The following is a 20,142-nucleotide window of genomic DNA, read 5'->3' as shown; positions in this document are numbered from 1 at the left end:
GAGAGACTGAAGGGCGTTGGGCTCGGCGAAGGCAGCCGATGTTTCCCGAAGGCAGAGTCGCCCGAGAGCAAAGGGGACAGAGGGGACGGAGCGTGTCGGAAAGAGCCGAAAAGAGCCGACGTTAACCGAGCGCGGCGTCGCCCGAGTTTCCCGGATGTAGTTGGAGGAGCGGCGGCGGCGGCGGGCGCAGCGGGGGGAGGAGGAGGCGGCCGCGGCGGCAGCAGCAGCGGCGGCGGAGTCGGTGCTCCCGGAGTGTCTCAGCGCGCGCGGGGCCGAGTTACTGGCGTCTCCCCCCTGGCCGTGCGCGGAGGAGATGGGCCCGTGAGCGCTGCTCCCAGCCGAGCTGCCTGAGCCGCCCCCTCCCTCCCTTCCCCCCTCCCTGCCCCCGGTCGGCGGCGAGGCGGAGCGCTGCCTCCCCCTCCTCCCCCCTCGGCGCCTGTGGCCCGGCCGCGGCCGTCCCCTCCTGGTCCCCTCACACTCACACACACAGGCCGGGCATTGATGGTAATGTATGCGAGGAAACAGCAGAGACTCAGTGATGGGTAAATCCCTTCCTCCTCCTCCTCCTCCTCCTCCTCTGGCCCCTGGCCCCGCGGGGTCTCCCCCTCCCCTCCGCCATGTTTGGGCCCCCTTCTCCGGCGGCCGGTAACGGTTGTTCGCTAACGTCTCTCTCTTTCTCTCGCTTTCTCTTTAGCTGTCACGACCGCAGGGGGGACTCGCAGCCCTACCAGGTACCTCAAGCGCCGGCCGCTAGGCCCAGGAGGAGGAGCAGGGGAGGAGAAGGGGGGGGGGGGGGAGCTACTCCAGCGGAGGCTTCGGCCGCCGGCGCAGGCCGCGGTGCAACGGACGCCCCGGTCCCGTCCGTCGGCGCCGTTTCGGACCCGGGGGGAGGGGAGGGAGGGGGGGAGGCGGCGGCCGCGCGCGGAGGGAACGGGGCTCCGGCGCTTTTCTGAGGCCTGCGGGGCCGGGGCGCGGAGGAGAGGCCTAGTGCGACCCGTGTAGGGCTTGGGCCTAGGAGTCGGGGAGGGTACGGTACGAGGAGCGGGAGACCGAGCCGGGGTCATTTGCAGTGGAGTGGAGATCCAGGGGGAGGTGAGTGTTTTCCTTTTAAAAACAAAAGGCATCTTGTTCTTCCCCCACCCCCCTCCCCAAGTCCTTTCTTCTCCCCAAAACTGCTGCTGTGGACTGTAACCTGAGCAGGGCATGGTTTTAGACCCTGAATAACTGGGGTTGCCAGTAAGGCTTAATTTCTGCAGTTGCCAGCTGCTAGGCATGTTCAGAAAACATCAGATCTTTACGCTTCTGACAATAACCTCAATTTCTGTAAGGTGGATACTGTATTCCTCTGCTGTGTCTGCTTAAAAAACAGTGCTCGGGGTGTGAATCTGGGGAATGCCATATATTGTGATATTGTTCTCCACAGGGTATTGAACTGTTTTATTACATTTCTGTGTATTTGAAGTGTAGTCTGACAGTCCAAGGCAGCTGTCAGTGACAGTTCATATAAATGTAAACACTTGCCACTCAGAAGCTCACACCGCAAAATCAAGCAGGTCAAAGTGAGGAACAACATGTAATTTTTGGTAAATACTTCAAAATGAGTTGTCACGTTACACGTTTTGGGCTCGCAGAATTCTAAGGTTTTTTGTTACATCTGCTACGTACAGGGTTGCTAGTACTGAAAAAAACTTGCAGAAGTTCAAGGTAGCGATGAAACTGGCAGCCTTGAACACAGTATGGAGGACATACTCAAAGTTTATGCTGATCCATTTTAACTTTCTGTTTATATTCCTAATGCCAAATGGGGACTTGTGCTTCTCCCAAAAGTGCAGAAGTACTGTGGCCCATTTACTGCTGAAAGTGTGTAGTACATCAGTGAAAAGGTAGAGAAATTAGGTTTTTCTTAACAGCAAGTGTTATGTTGGATGTAATGGGAGAAAATGGTTTGAGTTCTAATTACAGAACTTGTTGCTTTAATGTAGGTAATTAAAATTAGAAAGACTAATGCTGATTGTTTAAATGGGAAATGAAAATTAATTAACTTTAAAAAGTGTTTTGGTAAGATCTAAAATTTAGAAGTAACATATCAGTTCAGTAACTTCATATCTAATGTAAATGTTTAATCTCTTGTGATTTGTTACAGGCTCTTAAGTACTCATCCAAGAGTCACCCCGGTGGTGGTGATCACCGTCATGACAAGATGCGAGATGCCACAGATCCTTCACCACCAAATAAAATGTTGCGGCGCTCTGATAGCCCTGAAAACAAATATGGTGACAACACAGGGCACAGTAAAGCAAAAAGTGTGCATACTCACAGAGTTAGAGAGAGGGATGGTGGTGAGTTATCTTTCATTAACCTTTATTTAAGCAATTACTAATTTCTGTGCTGTGTACTGTGTTTGGAAGACTGCAGTGAAACCGAAGTGAAAGTTTCATTGAAAACAATCATTTAGGCATTGTAACACCTATCAATTTTCTTATTTTTACAGGTATTGTAGTTTTTCTTATAACCACAAAGGTTAAATAAACTTTTGGGGGGTTTTGTTTGTGTTTTTTTTTTTTTTTTTTAAACTGACTGACTTATAAATCAGACTTACTTTAAACATACTGCAACATTTGATAACATGAAATAGGATTCTGGATTTTTCACTAACAATAAATATTAGCTGTTTCAGAGACTTTTTTTAATAACTTCATGTATTGTGGTGTAACTGTGTAGTTACATGCTTCATAAACTAAACCCCATAAGAAATTAAGAAAAGCTTTTTCATATTTAGCTGCTGTGTAGAACTCTTAACAATCAGAAAAATTATAATCAAAGGTAGTGCTTACTAGAGCCTTTCTGGGCGGGAGCTTAGAGAAGAGTGCTCACAGTCAAGTCAGCCTTCTATGTTTTTACAGGATGTTATAGACAGTGGTAATGTCCCCAATATTTTTTAACTGATGTTATTTTCTAACCCTGCTTCCTGAAAAGAAGAAGGAGTAGGATTTTCCTTTTGATAAAAAATGATAACATTTGCAGTTTAGAAAATCCCTGTTACTGAATTTAGAAGCATGTTTTCTATTTTGTAAGTACTGTATTTGATGTCTGTACCAAGTTATAAAGTGAAATATTGAAGTATAGAACTTAGAGCTTTAAATCAGTGGTTCTTTGTTCTATGCAAAATTAGCAACTTGTGATGTACAGATAAATTTATTGCTGCGCTGTTATTTGTTATAATAGTTAAAGTAAAATAAAGAAAATATCTGTAAGTGCCTTTTAGGAAATACTTGTTCCACACTACACGTGTTTATGGTACCTGAGTGTTCTTACAATTCCTGTTTGTTTTTTCCTCTTTGGATTAATACAGAGGCCCTGTAGACCACTGGTAATGTGATATTATAGTGTAGAAGGATTATAAAAACAGGCATCTTTTGTTAGTAAGCTTATTTTTGTTATATCTGATCATACTTTATAGTAATCTCAGAATGAAATGCATGTGCAAGGCCTATAGGCTGCTATTCTGTGCTACTTTTCTGGACACAGAGGTGTCCTCTCTTATTACTTGTTCACCTGTCAAAAGATCCTACATACTCTTGCATTTCTGCTTAGTTTTGCTACAATCTGTTATTCTTTCGGCTTCAGTGGAGCTACATTTAGTGGAGTTATGCATATATGAAAACATCTGGAGGATGAGGCTGTATATGGGGAGTGTATTTGATTATTTGCGTGTTGGGATTGTTTTTAAGATAGGAAAGATACTCTGAAGTTCTCCCTAAGTCCAACTGGATTTAATAGTTGGGGAGTGACCTGAAGCATGGATGTATACAGTAATAACAAAGGAAAATGAACTATTTGTAGTTTTGTAAGTGGAAGGAACACTGTCCCACTGTACCTTCTTTCCCAGGCTGTTAACACAGTGGAAAATTTTCTTTATTCTGATCTGAAAGTGGTCCTTTGCACATCATGTGTTAATAGACTGGGAGAAGGAATTAGTCTTGAACAGTCTGAGGGAAATTAATAATTTTAAAAGATGAACTTTTGTACTATATAATGGAAATCAGAAGTGCTTGTTTTTTATGTTAGTAAGGTTAGTTTAGCCCAAGTTTCAGCTTTTTAAAATGTATTCAAAACAACCAAGGCTGTATTAAATCCTGTGTGTTACATGTAGTAAAACAAAGCTGAGCAGAAGGATATCAACTTTGCCTTTGATTTACTGAATCTTTCTGTCAGTATGAGTTGAAGGTAGGTGTTAGAATATAGGTGAAATGCTGTGGTATTACGGACATTTGCATATTGCTAATATGCAAAAGACATAATCTAATAATTTACCATGTTCTCTGTCTATTGAATTACACTGAGGTACTGTTATTGATACAGTATTCCCTTCATTTAGCAATTACAGACATACAGTGGAAAAAAACCCCAGATTTTAAGAAAATTGCTAAAATTTTTCACTGAAGTCCTAATATGACTGAAGAGTATTAATTGGCTTTGATGCTACAGTAGTTTTATGGCTTGTTTTCTTTTTAAACTCTTCTGAGGGGAAAAAATGTTTGGTTTTTTTTTTATTTTTTCAATAGCTGTGCATTTCATTATTTTAAAATCAGTGGTGCTTGATTTGGAACTACTACAAAGATATTACTGCCTTCCTATGATCTAGCTGAAATTAACAAAACTCATTGAAAAATCTCCAGTATTTATTTCCACAAACTGCATTAAAGTCCCAAACAAACAACCTCTTTTTCTCTCATCCCTTAGAAAACAAAACAGAACAAAAATCTGGAGTATTACTACTGAACATAAAGCCGAATTAACCTAATCTCTCCCTTTCAAGTCAATGTTTAAAAAGTCACTCCTACATATCTCTTACTGATTTTTGCTCTGAAGTGAAACAGGAAGATTCACTGGTGTAACGTGCTGGTACTGGGGACTTGTTTAGTCATGACGGGTTCACTTTTTTGTGGTAAGGACAACTGGCTAAATGTCATTTAAAGATTTTAGCGTACACATATAAATTTTAAGAGCTATAATTAAATTGATCGAAAACTAATAACTCAAAAGTGGTAGAACCTCTCCCTGTACCTTCTGGTACCGTATAAAGGTATTTGTTGTTACAGCTTATTTTGTAATACTCATGGCAGAATCTTTTGTGTTTGTAGAACTGTAATCCCTGGTAAGAAATTCAATTGCTTTCAATTAAGGTTTTAAAACATGTGTTACGGGTAAGCCCTCCATACTGATACAGTGCAAACAAAGCATTTTTCAAAGTTGCTTACTGTGTGGTTTCTGTGGAAAGAGACTACACACAGAGACGATAGTTTCTCTGGAGAGAGACTTCCAAGTTTACCTTGGACTAAACATGGTAGAGGACTTGCGAGTTTTTTTCACATCTCCGGTTTCCAAAGAGTACTTGTACATCCAGCATATCAAAAAACTGCAGTAACTTTTTTCTTGCTTTCAGGTCCTTGTGCATGGGGACATCGTCTCTGTATGCAAGTGTTTAAAACATAATGAACAGCTACCCCCCTCAGTGCATCTCTTATTTCTAGGTCAGCTGCTATAGGCAAGTGTGGAGTTTGAAGAGATTAAGGGGTCTTATGAGACCAACTCAAGTGTGAAGTTCCTTAACAGTAACAAATAGAGACTTAAAGCTATCATTGTTTACAGGGAATAGAACTACGAAGGGTCTTGTAGATGTGGAAAAGTGTTTCCATTAAAGAGAAAAGGGACGTACAAAGATTTGAGGGTTCTCATGCTTGAGGATGGACAGACTGAGAGCATAGATGATCTTTGCAGGTCTTTTTCAATGCATCAGTGAGGTGAAATTGGTGTACAGGAAGGAAAACAAGTCAGATAAGTAGGGTAGCTTTGGGAATGCTGTATGGGAGATAGATAGATTTAGGAGTAAAAATTGTAATACGCAGCCCTTGGTAGAAAAGGGTGCTTTATTCTACATAAGTATATGGAGCAGAATGACTGACTAAGATACATAGTAGAACTTTGCAAAAAACAATTGGTTCAGTTAAACCACCTGTACTCAGTTGTTTCTTATTGTGAAAGAGATAGAGTGGTTTGCTACATCTATGTTTAAGAGACTTTGAAAATGTATGTTTGCTTCATGCCATGATCATGCTGAATTGTTTAAAATAACAAATGGAGAGCATTAATGTACATAGCATGAAATCTTTTGCTGGATTGTGTGCTATGTATGCTATTTTCATGAATTTTGATTATAACTTGTGGTACTTAAATTCCAAAATATAACTGAACTTTTGTGAATGTTTCTTTTGCATTTTTTATTTTAATTGGCAATTAAGAATACCGTCGATGACCACTGTTATTGACTAACTGTAATGCAGTTCTAAGATTCAAAATCCTACTGCTATCACAGACAGAATGTAATATTTTAAATCATGACTTCCTAGTTCTTTCAAAGTAGTGGTGGGAGCTTCTGTTATGAAGTGTTGGCTTGCTTTGTTTCCAGTGGTTCCTGAAGGAGTTCAGAGTCCTTGTAGCAAAAGGATGGCGAGCAGCCGGAAACAGAGCGTTAGCTTTTCTTTCCTGTCTTAGCAACCCTCGCAGCAGAGGAGGACAAGAGGCTAACTGCTGATTAAATTAGTGTGATCATTGACGAGCAGTCAGAAATACACGGGGCGTTAGGGCAGATACAAGACAGGGGAAGCTGCCTGGGCATCGCGCATTGGAAAGAGGAAATTGCAGGGTTGGTGGAAAGAGGGAAGTCTGAGAGTAATGAAGCGTAGCGAAGGGTTGAGGAAGAAGCTGGAATAGATTCCATCTATTAAGTTAGTATTAACTGCTGTTAATGTTAAAGTAATTATTCATTACTATGAAAACCACTTCCTTACTGTAACTGTGGTCGAAGCTGGGATGAGAGAAGTCTGTGATCACAATTGAGAGTAGATTCTCTGTGAAACATGCTTTGAACACCAACACCACCCTGCTAACATCGAAGTAGCCTATTGTTGCAGCCACTTCCCAAAATCCATTGCCATTAGGACTGGCATTGGGAACTTCTGATTTCACTTACTATTCTTATTTTCTTCTTTTTGCTAGTATATAAAATACAGCTCTGTAAGTAGGTCGTCTGAGCATTTCCCATTTGAAATTTATCTGTTTAAGGAAATATGTATCCTTAAGTGTTTTAAGAAGTCTTAAACTTAGTTTTTGGATTCTGAGTCTAATATGTTCAAGTCAGTCTAATAGCTAGATGTGGTAAGCTTTTTGTGTGTAAGCTTATTTTATATTTTGGAAAAGGGAAAATACTGGCTATATACGAGATTAGTTAAATTTGCTTATCTTTGGTACATAAGCTAATCATAAGGGAATGTTTTTTACTTAGCATCATGCTTTCTTAACATATGCTTCTAGCCTCTGACTTTGCAGAAATGGAATATACAACCTATTAAACTTTTGGGTTTGTACTTTTGGTTTGCTTTTTGTCTTTTGTACTTTTGTGTTGCTTTTCTGAAGGTGAAAAGAAGCAATGAAAACTGTTAGTTTCTAATGAGCTGCCTGCTGCTAGGCCATAGTAAACATAGCAGTTTGTAAATTATGTATCTTTATTTTTACTGGAATTACTCTGTATTCTCTAATAGCCCCTGATTAAAGTTAGTTCCTTAACCACTGTTTGGGACACAGCTGCTTTCTAAGGAGAGAAATACTGTTTATTGATAGTTTAGATTTGTTTTCCCTGCTGTTTCTACCTATTCTATATATAGTATTGAGTAAGCTAAGTATCATTAAAGCTATGCAGAACTTGGAAAAGAAAGCTCTGCTTCTGTTTTGGCTGAGAGAGGAGGTGATGCTGTAATAACTTACTTTGCTGCGGAAAATAGTAATTTAATGGCACCCAACTTGCAGCGTTAACTACATTTGTTCATGAATTCAGGCTTTTATACAATTTCATAGGCACTTCCAGGGAAAACCTCTCAATATACAGAGAAATTGTTCCTTATATGGTTCTTCAGTAAGGAAAAAAAAAAAAAAAAGTACTGGCAATGAAAGACAGTTCTCAACACTGATGCTTCTAGGCTTATGCTTTGTCAGTAGTTTGTTGTCATGCAAAAATGCATCCTTTCTGGACTCAAATGTAGCTCTTGAAAAGAGAGAAGCATTTTTTTTATATTGAGTAAGATTGTTATCCTCTTTATGTTTTCCCTTGAATTCTGAAGGGATCACTGAGCTTTGTTGTACTTGACTGCAGGTGTTCCCTGCTGTAACTTCAGCGTTAAAAGATTCTGTTTCCTTTCTTGAAGACCTTTAACAGGCTTCCTAGCTTTTAACAATAAAACTACCCTAGAAAAAGCATGTAAGTTCACTAGCTGTTTCTTTATCCCAATAATATTTTGCTAGTAGTAAAAGAATGTTGTTCAGTTCTGGACTTTTTGCTTGTTTTGTACATTTTGTGCAGGTTTGCTTTTTTACTGAAGTAGTGCAGTTTTTCCATTTAAAAGCACTAGTCTTGTCATACAGGGGACGTATGTCTGGATTTTGACATGAACCTGTATCCCTTCAGTACTTTTGCCTATTAAAAAAATACTAACCAGAAAAATATTTGCTGAATATTTTATCCCTTTTCTGCAATCAGATCTTTCTGCCTGCACTTGTATGCACAGGGAGTAATCTCAGAATTATACTGTAGGCTAAAATTTTTATTTATTGACATTTTTGTTTGAAGTGTTGCTTTGTGAAACAGTATTTTGAAATTCTTTCATCTGTAATAAGTGCAAAGTCTATGGTAATGAATATATAGGGAACAACGCAACAATTTTTGAAGTGTAAGGTTCTAAAATAAATTGCTGATCCTGTAAATTTTAAACACTTTCTAAATTATTCAAAGACATCTCTTGAATCTGATATTCACCTGTTTTCCTGCTTCAGAAAGTTTTTCTCAGCCCTTCAACAAAACAGAAAAACCCAAAACAAAACAACCCCCCCCAGACAGTTAAGTAGCCTGGAATTCTCTCCTACATGTATGTTTGCATCCCTCCTTTTCCTCTCGGGCAGTGTTTAATTTTTCTCTCAACTTTCAAGCTTGTGAAGCGAGATGCATGTTTTAAGGCATAAACTACTCGCCTACTGACTAGAAGTAGACTCTGGAGCAGTACTCAAGAATAATGTCCAGTTGGAAAGTCTGTCCTCCAAGTTACTGGGAAGGGAGTTAAATTTTTGAGCAGCTGACTGACAAGAGACCACACAATTCACTCTTTTTATCAGATGGGTTAAGAGATGTCTGGTAAGCTTTTGTGGCCTTGATTTATATTTCCACGCATGCAGCAATGTTATATTGTGTTTGAAATGAATGGAAAACGAGGCCTAAAGACCTTTGTTGATTAGGCCCCATAGTATTTTGGGATAATCATTCTGTTTCTTACTGGGACTACTATAATGAAAAGAGTTGCAAAGGAACAGTATGTCAAAGTTTAGTGTTGTAATTTTTTCTGCCCCAATTTTAAAACATAACTTATTTTGTTTCTACAGCAGAGGTATGATAAAAATGTTAATACCCTGCTTTTGTCATCAGTCAAAAAAAAAAGAGATATAATGCAGTATTAATGCGCTTCATGAAAAGGGCAAGGCAGACTGAATTATGATCAATTAGTTTCCAGAGCTAAATTCCCAGTGTCTGAGGGGCAGCAGGAATCTCCAGGAGGTCTTTTTTCTGTCTAAACTTTTGTCATTAGTTTTCTGTCAACTAACTCTGACCTGCTATGTTGGGTAGACATGAAATAGGTGATTCTTGGTCACAGAGTAAAACATTTTGAGATCTTTAACTAAGAAAACATTGTTTACACTTTATGTTTTATAGATCAAAAACTGGTAACTGAGACATCCCAAAAATATAAAACTTGTGATTATTAAATGGGCTGATTTTCTTTTTTGAATTATTTTTAAATGTGCATAGGTTTGCTCTTGGACTTAATAACTTTTTTTATCTACAAAGAAGAAATCGTAGGATCATTCATACACTATCAGTAATTTGAGACAGAATGGCGAATAGTAAAAACTGTTCACTAGTACAGAGCTAGCAAAGTTATGCAAAAGTGAAAATGCTAATTCATCTACAGGAACATGTAAAAGTGCTCTGCTGTGTAAAAAGTTACAGGAAGGAGATTACAGGAAGGAATGTAACGCTTTCCAGAAAGTAGATACTGTGCAGAGCGATGATTCTTAAAACAGATGTGATACTCATACACAATTAAGAGCATAAATACTGAGTGCAGTGTTAGCCAGAAAGGATATATGATCAGAGGAACATAGAGTAGGACTAGAGAGATTACCCCTTAGTGCTAATGTGACAGCTCCTGGAATACAAACGATCTCTGTTTTGATTCTCACAGTTCAGAAAGTATGCAGAACTGCAGATTTTCAGAGAAGAGGCAAGAAAATGACTGCAGTTGAAGCTTGCACATTAGAAGGAGAGACCTGAAGAGCTCTTGGTATAGTTACGAAGAAAACATTAAGGGTTTATTTGATTAATAATTGCAAGGAGAAGAAATTGTGTACTTACGAGCTCTTGAATGTAGCAAACAAAGGTGCAAGATCCATTTAGCTTAACCTAAATATTCAGAATATAGAAATTTGGCACAATCTTTAATGTTGTTAGTAACAACTGGAGCGACTTATTGTGATGATTTTTGCAGGAGTGGAAGCTTTTAAAGTGGATGACTTAAAGACAACCTTCTAAGGTTTGTTTCATGCAGAAAGTTGAACTAGTTGATCAGAGGTCTGCTGATAGATAAAATAGTAATGGGAATATTTCTAGTTTAAATGTTGTAGATTAGTGGACTTCAAGTTGAAAGGGATTAAAAATTGTTAATTAACTTTGTAAGTAGCATTCCTGTGATAACTTTCCACCACACATACAAGTGGTGGATCTTGGCTCATGGCATGTGAGGATTATGAACCTGTGAATGTTTTTTGTATTGCGTCGTAGAATTTTCGGTCATTGAGAATATGTTGTTTTGAGTGCTGTTGTGGGGTCAGGTGTAACTATGATGGAGCTGTTCTATCGGCAGTAGAATTCAGTGTTTGCAGGTGCCTGCTGCAGTGGTACAGTTTCAAGTTTTGTGCTTTATCAACATGTACTTTTTTTAGGAGCAGCTATCCTAAAAACTCTTTAGGATTGAATATAATCTAGATGATCTGATCTCTGAAATTTCTTACCATCTGAATTGTTCAGAATTTATCTGCAGTTCAGTACAATTTATACCAGACTTAGTATGTAGAGTGTATTTCTTCAAAGATTGCACACTTCCACTTTAATGCAGGCTCGAGTACCTTGAAATTGCTTTCTAGATTTTGCTGGGGGTTTTTTTGCTGTTCCAGATCTGCAGAATTTGAATATGACAGAACATAAATTTCTTCTTAAATTTCTGGTTTTCTTTACCAGAAGGTTGGCATGCTTGCCTCACATGCTTTTTAGAGGCCTTTCCCTTCTCTGCTCACCACCTCCCAGCATACATTGGATTTCAAAGTTAAATTTGTTAATATGAAAGTTGGAGAGTAATTGATAGCTTTTGTAGATGAAGGTTTCTCTTTGGGATAGAAGAATGCTGTACTCCTTAAGCTCATCTTGTGTAGGTCATGTTTATGCAGGAGCATCTTCCTTATGAGGAAAGGCTGCGAGAGCTGGGACTCTTTAGCCTGGAGAAGAGAAGGCTGAGGGGAGGCCTTATTATGGCGTACAAGTATCTAAAGGGTGGGTTGAAGGAGGATGGAGCCAGGCTCTTTTCAGTGGTTCCCAGTGACAGGACGAGGAGCAATGGGCACAAGTTAGAACACAGGAAGTTCCGTTCAAATACACGGAAGGACTTCTTTACGGTGAGGGTGACAGAGCACTGGCACAGGCTGCCCAGGGAGGTTGTGGAGTCCCCTTCTCTGGAGATTTTCAAGACCCACCTGGATGCAGTCCTGAGTAATGTGCTCTGGGCAATCCTGCTTTGGCAGGGGAGTTGGACTAGATGATCTCTAGAGGTCCCTTCCAACTCTGAAAACTCCGTGATTCCATGAATTCGTGATTCCGTAATGTGAAGTGAATTTAGAGAATAATGAAGCTAAATTTCTCTTTGTTTCCTCCCACAAAATTATGGGGTTACATTTAAAACCTGGTTCAGTTTTATCAGATTCTGTTGTTTCTGTTTCCACATCTGTTCTTCTTATTTACTACAGTTAAGGTTTTAATTTAAGTGTACTGAGAATTAAAACATATTTAGAATCTGTTTTCTTCTGAATTCTGATAGAGAAATTTTTGCTCAACAGAAATTATTATTGTGTCGTGGAGAGCTTCTTGAAGAGGCATGTTATAGGCAGAGGGAACTTGTAACACTTATTAATAAGCCTTTCCTTTAAACAGTCAACAGTCTTTGCCAGGACAGCTTTCAAATATGTAAGACAATAAAGTCAAGATACACAGTGAGTTAACTGAATTAAACTAGTCAGGTGTTTGTTTTTTCTTCTTGCCTCCATATGAAGTCCTCTGACCTATCTGGATATTTTTTTTCTCTTAATTTGTTGTGACTGTAAAAGAAGCAGAGAGGCTAATTGGACAAAAGACCAGGGCTTGACCATGACATCTGCTTCCTTGCTGTCCATTTTTCCGATTCCTGTCCTTAGCGTTGTCTGTGAATGTGAGAAACAGACCTGGGCTTAGAGACTAGGACAGCTACAGGATGCGATGAGAGACAGGATAAACTAGGTTACTTCTGCTTATATAAAGATTAAACCAGTTTTATTTAAATCTTAAATAAGCCAATATTGAATGGAAATTGGTCACAGCTCCTTTTTGCAGTGATCTTACTAACATTTTGAATAACGATAATAAAGTTTGATCATGGTTGAACTAGTACAGCTTCTCACCGGGGAGAAAATATAAAGGAATTTTAAAGAAACTTGTAAAATTACGTTTTCCTATTTTTAAAATATTTGTGATATTTGTTTCTTAAAATGCAGAAAAAGCTGTATGTTACAAAAAAGTGTCATTTTGTGTGTTTATATATTTGGTTAGAAAATGTTAGCTGCATGTGTTTGATCAGTTCATACCTTCTCTGGTTTTAGGAGGCGGTAGTTGAATGCATATGATTTTGTGGCTTAGGAAATTGCTACTATAAAATCAGTGTAGGATGTTGGTTTTTGTTTGGTGTTTTTTTGGTTTGGGTTTTTTTTTGTGGGTCCACCTCATTTGATGACATGAAATTCCTTCTTACCTTTTTCTTACTTTCTAGAGAGTTGACATAGCTACTCAAAGTGTAAATGAAAATGGCTCATCTGTGTCTCTTTGTGGGCAAGTGATTAAAACCCCAAATGCTGCCATGTTTATGTGGGGAAGAACAGAGCTTGGAGGCATACCTCCTTTTACACGGATATAGAGCTTAGCTACTAGAATAGATCTTCCCACCTAGTGGGTCCTGAAAGGGGAATGGTGTTGAATCACTTTGATAAATTCAGAGGAAGAAAATGTATTTAGCTGTATCATTTTTGTATATGTTTTTTAATCCCAAATACCATGCATCTTGAATTTACTACTACTTGCTATTTTCCCTTGAAGAGTGTACTTCAAAACTGGCACTGTCCTTACTCCGTACAGTTGTTTTGTCCTAGAAGATGCCTACCAGAGAAGAGCTTCTGAAGAGATAAACTGTGAACATGCTCATTAATTTCTGCAGAAACAAAATGCAATCAGCTAATTCTTAGAAATGTTTTTAAAATATACTTTTTTTTTTTTTAGTAAAAACTTCAGTAATTTCTGGCCCGTTTTAGTGAAGTGAGAGCCTCAAATTTATTCTGTAACTGTCCCCAAAGATTTGAGATTTCAGTGATTTTTGTTTTCACAGTAGTGCTCTTTAATCTGCTTATTTCGGGAATCTGAAGATCAGCCTTTTTGTGGATATTTTTTCAAATTACATTTTCTTTTAACAGTAATGAGCATATTAATAATAGACTTTACTAGGTTCAAACTAAGTTAATGTGTTAAATTGCCAGTATTGGCGCTTTCTTATGGAAAAGATCTCGACATAATTAAACTTCAAAAAATCCCTTCTACCCTTTTTTCAAACCTGTTACATCTGTTGCTTTAAGAATTTCAGCATCCCTAGTAAGCTTAAAAAAATAATTTATTCTTTTTATTTTGGAAGAGAAACATTCTATATTTCACTATGTTATCATAGAAATCTGATACATTTAGGCATGTCAGACTTTCTGAAAATATTTTTAAGAAGCAGTATTTACACCTCCATCCCAGTTAAACAGATTAGTTGCTCTGCCTTGGCTTCCTAGATTTCTTGAATATCTTGCTGTTTTATGTCCTCCAAAGCAACAGTCTTCCTCAGTGTCTTCCTAGGTAGATTTGTTACTGAGTTTGTTGGCGTAATATAGTTATAAATTACTCATATCTGTCAGTAGCAAAAATGGGGAAAGAAAATTAGGATCTGTCCTGCTCATTTTGTTCATCGTTTCAGACATCCCTATTCACTCCCAAATGTGGAAAAAAACCCAAAGAATACTTTTTTTTATTAAGGCATATAATTATAAATAATGCACATTTGTGCATAAACTCTTCTGCACAATTTAGGTAATGTGCTTTACCTATTTTTTTCTGCTGTGTTTATTTCACATAATTATGTTCTTCTGGATGATGGTGCGTTCGCATCAGGTGTCCCCCCTTGAGTAACATCAGCGGGAGTTCAGATCTCTTCTAGTTAAGTAGTTTGAGTAGTTTGCTCATTCAGACACCTGCAGTTGACAGGTTAACACAGATATAATTTTCAAAAACACTCATTTCTTTTGAAAGAATACTATTTCTACTTGATTTAATACGAGAAATTATATGATCCTCTTCAAATTCAAGTAGTCTAAAGTTCACCTCTTTTACTGGCAAAATACTGCCTATACTAATGATTGCAGTCTCTCTATAGTCCTTTTGAGAGTGTTTACTTAACTAGGGAAATCAAATGAGACATTGAGGCAACTAGACAATCATAAAATAGATTTTCAGTTTGTAAACATAACTTTAGCTTTTGTGGAGAGGCATATTTTCCTCTAGTAAGGAAATTCCAGGAAAGACCAGTTGAATTTTAAGTATATATTGAAGAATTACTTAAGGAGAAGAGGGAAGAATTGTCTTGTCACCCGCTGTGCATTAGATATTTGAAAACCCTATTGCACAATACCTTTATTAAGCTGAGCTAACTATCCAGCCTGAAACTACGACTGTGAATCTGTCATGTTAAAACCACAGTACTATAAATATATTCATCCTTAGGTGGATCCTTGGTTGCTGCCTCCCCCTCCCCTCCCCTGAGCCAGCATTCCTATGAATGCTGAAGAACTTCTATGCGACAGAAATTTGACTTTTTTTTTTGAGAATGTTATTAGTATCTCTTCTTTTTAAAAAAAAAAATCCCAGTTGAAGATTAAATAAGCATAACATTAAAATCCTTATACATGTTGCATGTCTATACTGTAATAAATATATATGTGTATAGAATGTCCTGAACTGAAAGAGTAGTTTGTCTAAGCCTAATTGTTTCACAAGTTATCGTGTAAAAGTTTATTGAGCAACTGCTGCTTCTAACACTAAGTATTTTCAGGTTAGCTTGTTCATTTGTGATGAGTTACTAAAAGTTTCATGGACATTGCTGTAGTCTTAGAAGAGAAGCAAAGTTCTCTTCAACTGGCAAATATTAATAGCACCTAAGCAGTGATCTAGTATTGGAGTTTGTTCATGTAAGATATGGTTATTCAGTAACGAGGACAAAAAAGGCTTTCTTGTGTTAACCTACAAAATAAAAATAGAATAGAACTGAAAGAGACAAAATTCTGCATGCCTAGTCAAATTTGATATGCCTTGAGATATGAATTTGAGATAATGTGACTTACAGTTAATATTTTTAAGACACTTAAGAAGGGAGATATAGAGTGTCTTTTTTGTTCTTGCCTTTTTTTAATGTGGTTGGGCATTGCTTCTGCCACAGCCTTTTTATTAAGGATACAAGTGTGATAGTTATGTCTGTGACTAGCCTTTTTGAAGGCCTGCAGCAGTGTTTTGTAATAGAGACTCCTTTTTTAATCTTTCTACAACACCATGTACTTGTGGAGTTGCTGATTCTGAATGGTGCACGCTCAATTGAAATGAAGGAAACTTTTAAGATGGGATGAAGGTTGCAAGCATTTGTCACTGCATAGCACTACCTGTCTTCAGAAAAAGCTGCAACTTCATCTTCTTTATTTTAAACAAAGTAATGGAAACTTTCCTGCAACTTAATTTGTAAGTAATGTTGCATTCAGAGAATCTTATGCTTAAAGTTCTTTGTCCCCAAGCAACTATCCTCAAGACATTAAAAGAAAATTGAGATTTGCTAAACAACATGGCCTCATTCTTATTTAATCTTATTTTTGCTCACAGGATTTTGTCAGGGAGATTAAGTTGTCATACCTTGCTTAATTGGTTGGAGCTTCTGAGTGGGAGTACTAATTTGGTGCTGTTGATACATAGAAAATGGAGGAGTAGTCTCAGAGCTGTGTCCTGGCCACTGCACTTTTTTTACTCCTTTGTAAGCAGAAGTTGTTTTGCGTGACGCCTCACTTTATCCAAACTTCTGTCAGTGATTACCAGTTTATGGTGTATCTGTCTTTCATAGTATTACTGTGCTGTTCATCATCTTAAAACATTGGAATAGCCAGTTTTTCGAAAGTGTCTGCACTTAAAATAATTTCTGTTTTACGTCACTGAGGTGTATATTGTTAAATATCAATGTGTTTTCCAATATATTTGGTTTATGTTCTTTGGGAAGCTCCTTGAATGAAAAGAAAAAATTGTGACACCCCCCCAGTCTGAAGGGATTTGTTTGTCCAGTTTTCATAACCCTTAAGACTAATTTTCAGAAAGCATTTGAGCATGTGCCTATTTGTAATAATTTTAAAATACCCCAGATAACTAATACATGTTTTAGAAATGTCTTGAGTTCTCTAGTTTCTATTTTTCTTAGGTTTTGAGAGAAGAACTTTGTAAAACTGGAATTATCTGCTGACATTTAAAGTGTCTCAGAGGTTGCAGAAATAGAGATTCAGGAGATCTGACAGAAGTGAGATTTTTTTTTTTGTGATGTGCACTGAATATACTTTTACGCACACAGTTTTCTGTTACAGCAAACAGTTTCTCCATTTTTGTCGTAACTACTTATTATCAGGTACTTAGCAATGAAGTTAATATCTATGTATGACCCAGTTTAAAAACCTTAATATACTTTATTTGACATAACCTGAAATCCTATTCGCACCTTTCTTGCTGTATTTATATAGTGGAGTTGTTACCTTTTGAGGAGGTATTAGACCAGTCTGAGGCACAGACCGGTGGCAGACAGTCTTCTGCTTACTCTGAGTTGATCGGAATTGTGGAAGTATTGTTGCCTGAGGTAGGAGAGTGCATCGTTGGTGGCACTGTTAGACTTCCGTTACTGAACTTGAGTCTCTTAGTACTGTATTAAGTATGTTCATGGGAGGGCTATTTATTTGGGTTTCATGGTGTATTACTGGGGAGGGCTTGGAAGGGGGAAACTCAATCTACTGCTCATATGCTGTGCTGATCCACACTGGAATTAAGAGAACATCATTATTAGTTCGTGGTAAGGATTCTGGCTGACAGTTTAACATGTCTCATTTTGTGTGTCATAATAAATAAAAAGCCCCTTTCTGTATGAAGCTCTTATTTGAGGACAGAAGAACCTCTCGTGCACTCTCTTACACTGTATTAGAGATGTAAGTGTTTTCTGAGCTACAGTCAAGAATGGAAGCATAGTTTGGCTTATTCACAACTACCTCTAGTTTCTTTTTAGAGGAATGTCCCGCTCCACTTAATCCAAATGTGATAATGTTAATAAGCATTGCAAGATTAAAAAGACTTTAAAATTGACTGTCATCAGTGATGCTGTAGCAAGGAGTTTGTTTTTTAACACATTGAGATCTTTTGGGGTCATGAGCTAGAGAGTTAGCAATATGACACTGTTGCTGAAATTCACAGTACTTTTTCATATTTTGTAAAAATATGAAATTGCTTAAGGTGTTTGTTCAATTTGATTAAACTCAAATAAAGTAGGTGCCTTAGAGATGTTAATCAGTGTTGAGGATGTTGCTAGCTTTTTTTTTGTTTTCATTAGGTGACCTGAATCCAAAGGGAGGAAACAGCAAATGTAGATATGAAGAATTTGTTGTACACTCAGAGTTTCATGTAAATTCAACTTGTAGGTTTCAATTTGCTTAAAAGTATCTACTTTAGTAACCTTTGGGTCCTTCTAAGGTTCTTATCAGAAAGGTTTAGAAGCTAGTTGGATGTTGCCTTAATTTAGGGGAGAAAGACAAATTCTTTCAAATGATGTTCCTTTCTGCCCTTCAGAAATAAAAAATAAATTTTTACAGGTGATGGTAAAATTGTCTGGTCTTCTGCTTATTTTTGCTTTAATGGTTGAAATATCAAGAAAACTGCCAATATACTAGTTTTCTTTGAAGAATTAAAAGTTGGTAGGGAATTGTCTGGAGTGCGGTGGAAATACATGTTTCATCCTTTAGGCTTTTTTGAAGGATAAGACTTGGGACATTTTAGTATTGGATCTTCCAGAAACTCAGTGAATTCAGTGGACCTTGTTCAGTGAACCTGATCATTTTCTAAGTTACATATAAGCTGAAGAGTGATTTGTCACTGCTACTGGGAGGTTGGCTGAGAGGAGGAAGAAGACAACCCCCAAATTATTTAGTTATTTTGCTGTAGCTGTAACAGGGACAGGAGCAAACTAGAAGGGGATGGTAGAACAAAAATAAGTTCATATCTGTTCTACCAGAGATGACAACCCAAGCCGTTACATCTGTTTAGACTGAAGTACAATCCTAGGAAAGCAGCTGTTGGAGTAGTAAATCACTGAATTGTTAGGTGAGAACTCAGAAGTTTGAATTTAATTTAAGCAATTTTATTATTACCTTTTGCTTTCCTTTTTGATGGGTAGATAACTGGTTTTCTTTCTAGAGCAGTTTGTACTGTTTGCCCTAAAATTAAACTTCAGTTTCTGAAATAAATTGAGCAGATCTAATTTAAAATAAAAATGTAAGCAAGAGACAGCAAAATAGCAGACTACTGTTAGGTTATGCAATGTGTAAGATAAAATTTGAAGCTAATCTTTTTCACTTTAATAATCAGTAAAATCTTGATGTTTAGTGAGTATTTCATTATTAGAACAGTAAGAGTCCTTGACTTTAATTGGTTTACTGCTTCTGGCTTTTTGTCCTTGGGGTGTCATTTTCTTACTACCATTTTAGAAGAAAAATTGTAATATGAAGAAAACTGTGTGCTTACAGTATCATTTTCATCCCTTATTGGTCATTTTTCTCACTCCATGTACGTAGGACTCTTGATCTGTTTATACGAACATTTTGGACTACTTTCCATGAAATTTCATGTGAATAGTAACTTGGAGAATGATGAAAACTTCTTTACGTTGGGATGATTATCCTGTGAATCAAACATTACGAAACAGCACAGACTTTGCTGTCCTGTGTGTAGGAGATATGGTAGGAGAGGAGTGCAGGGGAGGAAATGAGGCTTTGTAAGCTCTTTTTGCTCATAGACCTACTTGTTGACTGGTATAACACATTTATTTTGCGGGGCATAATGAGTATGTAATTGGGAAGTTGGGCAGTACACTGATCAGGCTTGATTTTCTTTCTTTTGGCAGAGTGCTGTGCATTCAACTTATTATGTTATGAATTTCTGGAAAATGTTACTGCACAGTTGGTGTATTCTCTGAGGCCATTGCTCTGCTAGAAAAATTGCAAGTTTTTATGCTTTTAGTTGCCTATAGAAGGCAGCCATATTTTATTTCAATACAGCAGGCCACATAAAAATGCAGTGAAGGAAAAATTGCTTTTTGTCTTATTACTTTTACATGTGGCAAATAAAAATGGCCATGATAGGCTGTTCAGTTACTGCTGAGACATTGGGTATTGTGTTCTTACTGTGTTACTTTTTTCCCTCCTGTATGTAGAACTTTAGAAAGATTTGCACTGAAGTAACCAAGATGTCAGTTGAAATAAACTTTAGACAATTTAGGTTTATCCTACGTAAGTTTCTATCATTTTCACCATTTAAACAAG

At 37.7% G+C, this 20,142-nt stretch overlaps 1 protein-coding gene across 2 annotated transcripts in view; it reads left to right on the top strand.

Moving 5' to 3' along the window:
• Window positions 1–501: 501 nt before the first annotated feature.
• Window positions 502–20,142, top strand: part of WAC (WW domain containing adaptor with coiled-coil) — a gene marked incomplete at its 5' end in the record, with an annotated part of 63,847 nt that continues 44,206 nt past the window's right edge. For both annotated transcript variants that reach the window (XM_082480132.1, XM_082480131.1), the window contains 3 exons: window positions 502–542; window positions 695–731; window positions 2,144–2,339. In XM_082480132.1, coding sequence (XP_082336258.1) covers window positions 502–542; window positions 695–731; window positions 2,144–2,339 — 274 coding nt within the window. The remainder of the gene's footprint in view (window positions 543–694; window positions 732–2,143; window positions 2,340–20,142) is intronic.

The sequence above is a fragment of the Vanellus vanellus genome (genome assembly GCF_965231255.1).
Source record: "Vanellus vanellus genome assembly, chromosome: 2".
In the NCBI taxonomy this organism is placed as follows: domain Eukaryota; kingdom Metazoa; phylum Chordata; class Aves; order Charadriiformes; family Charadriidae; genus Vanellus; species Vanellus vanellus.
Note: the sequence above shows the minus strand (reverse complement) of the source record. Positions and strands in the feature narration are given on the sequence as shown.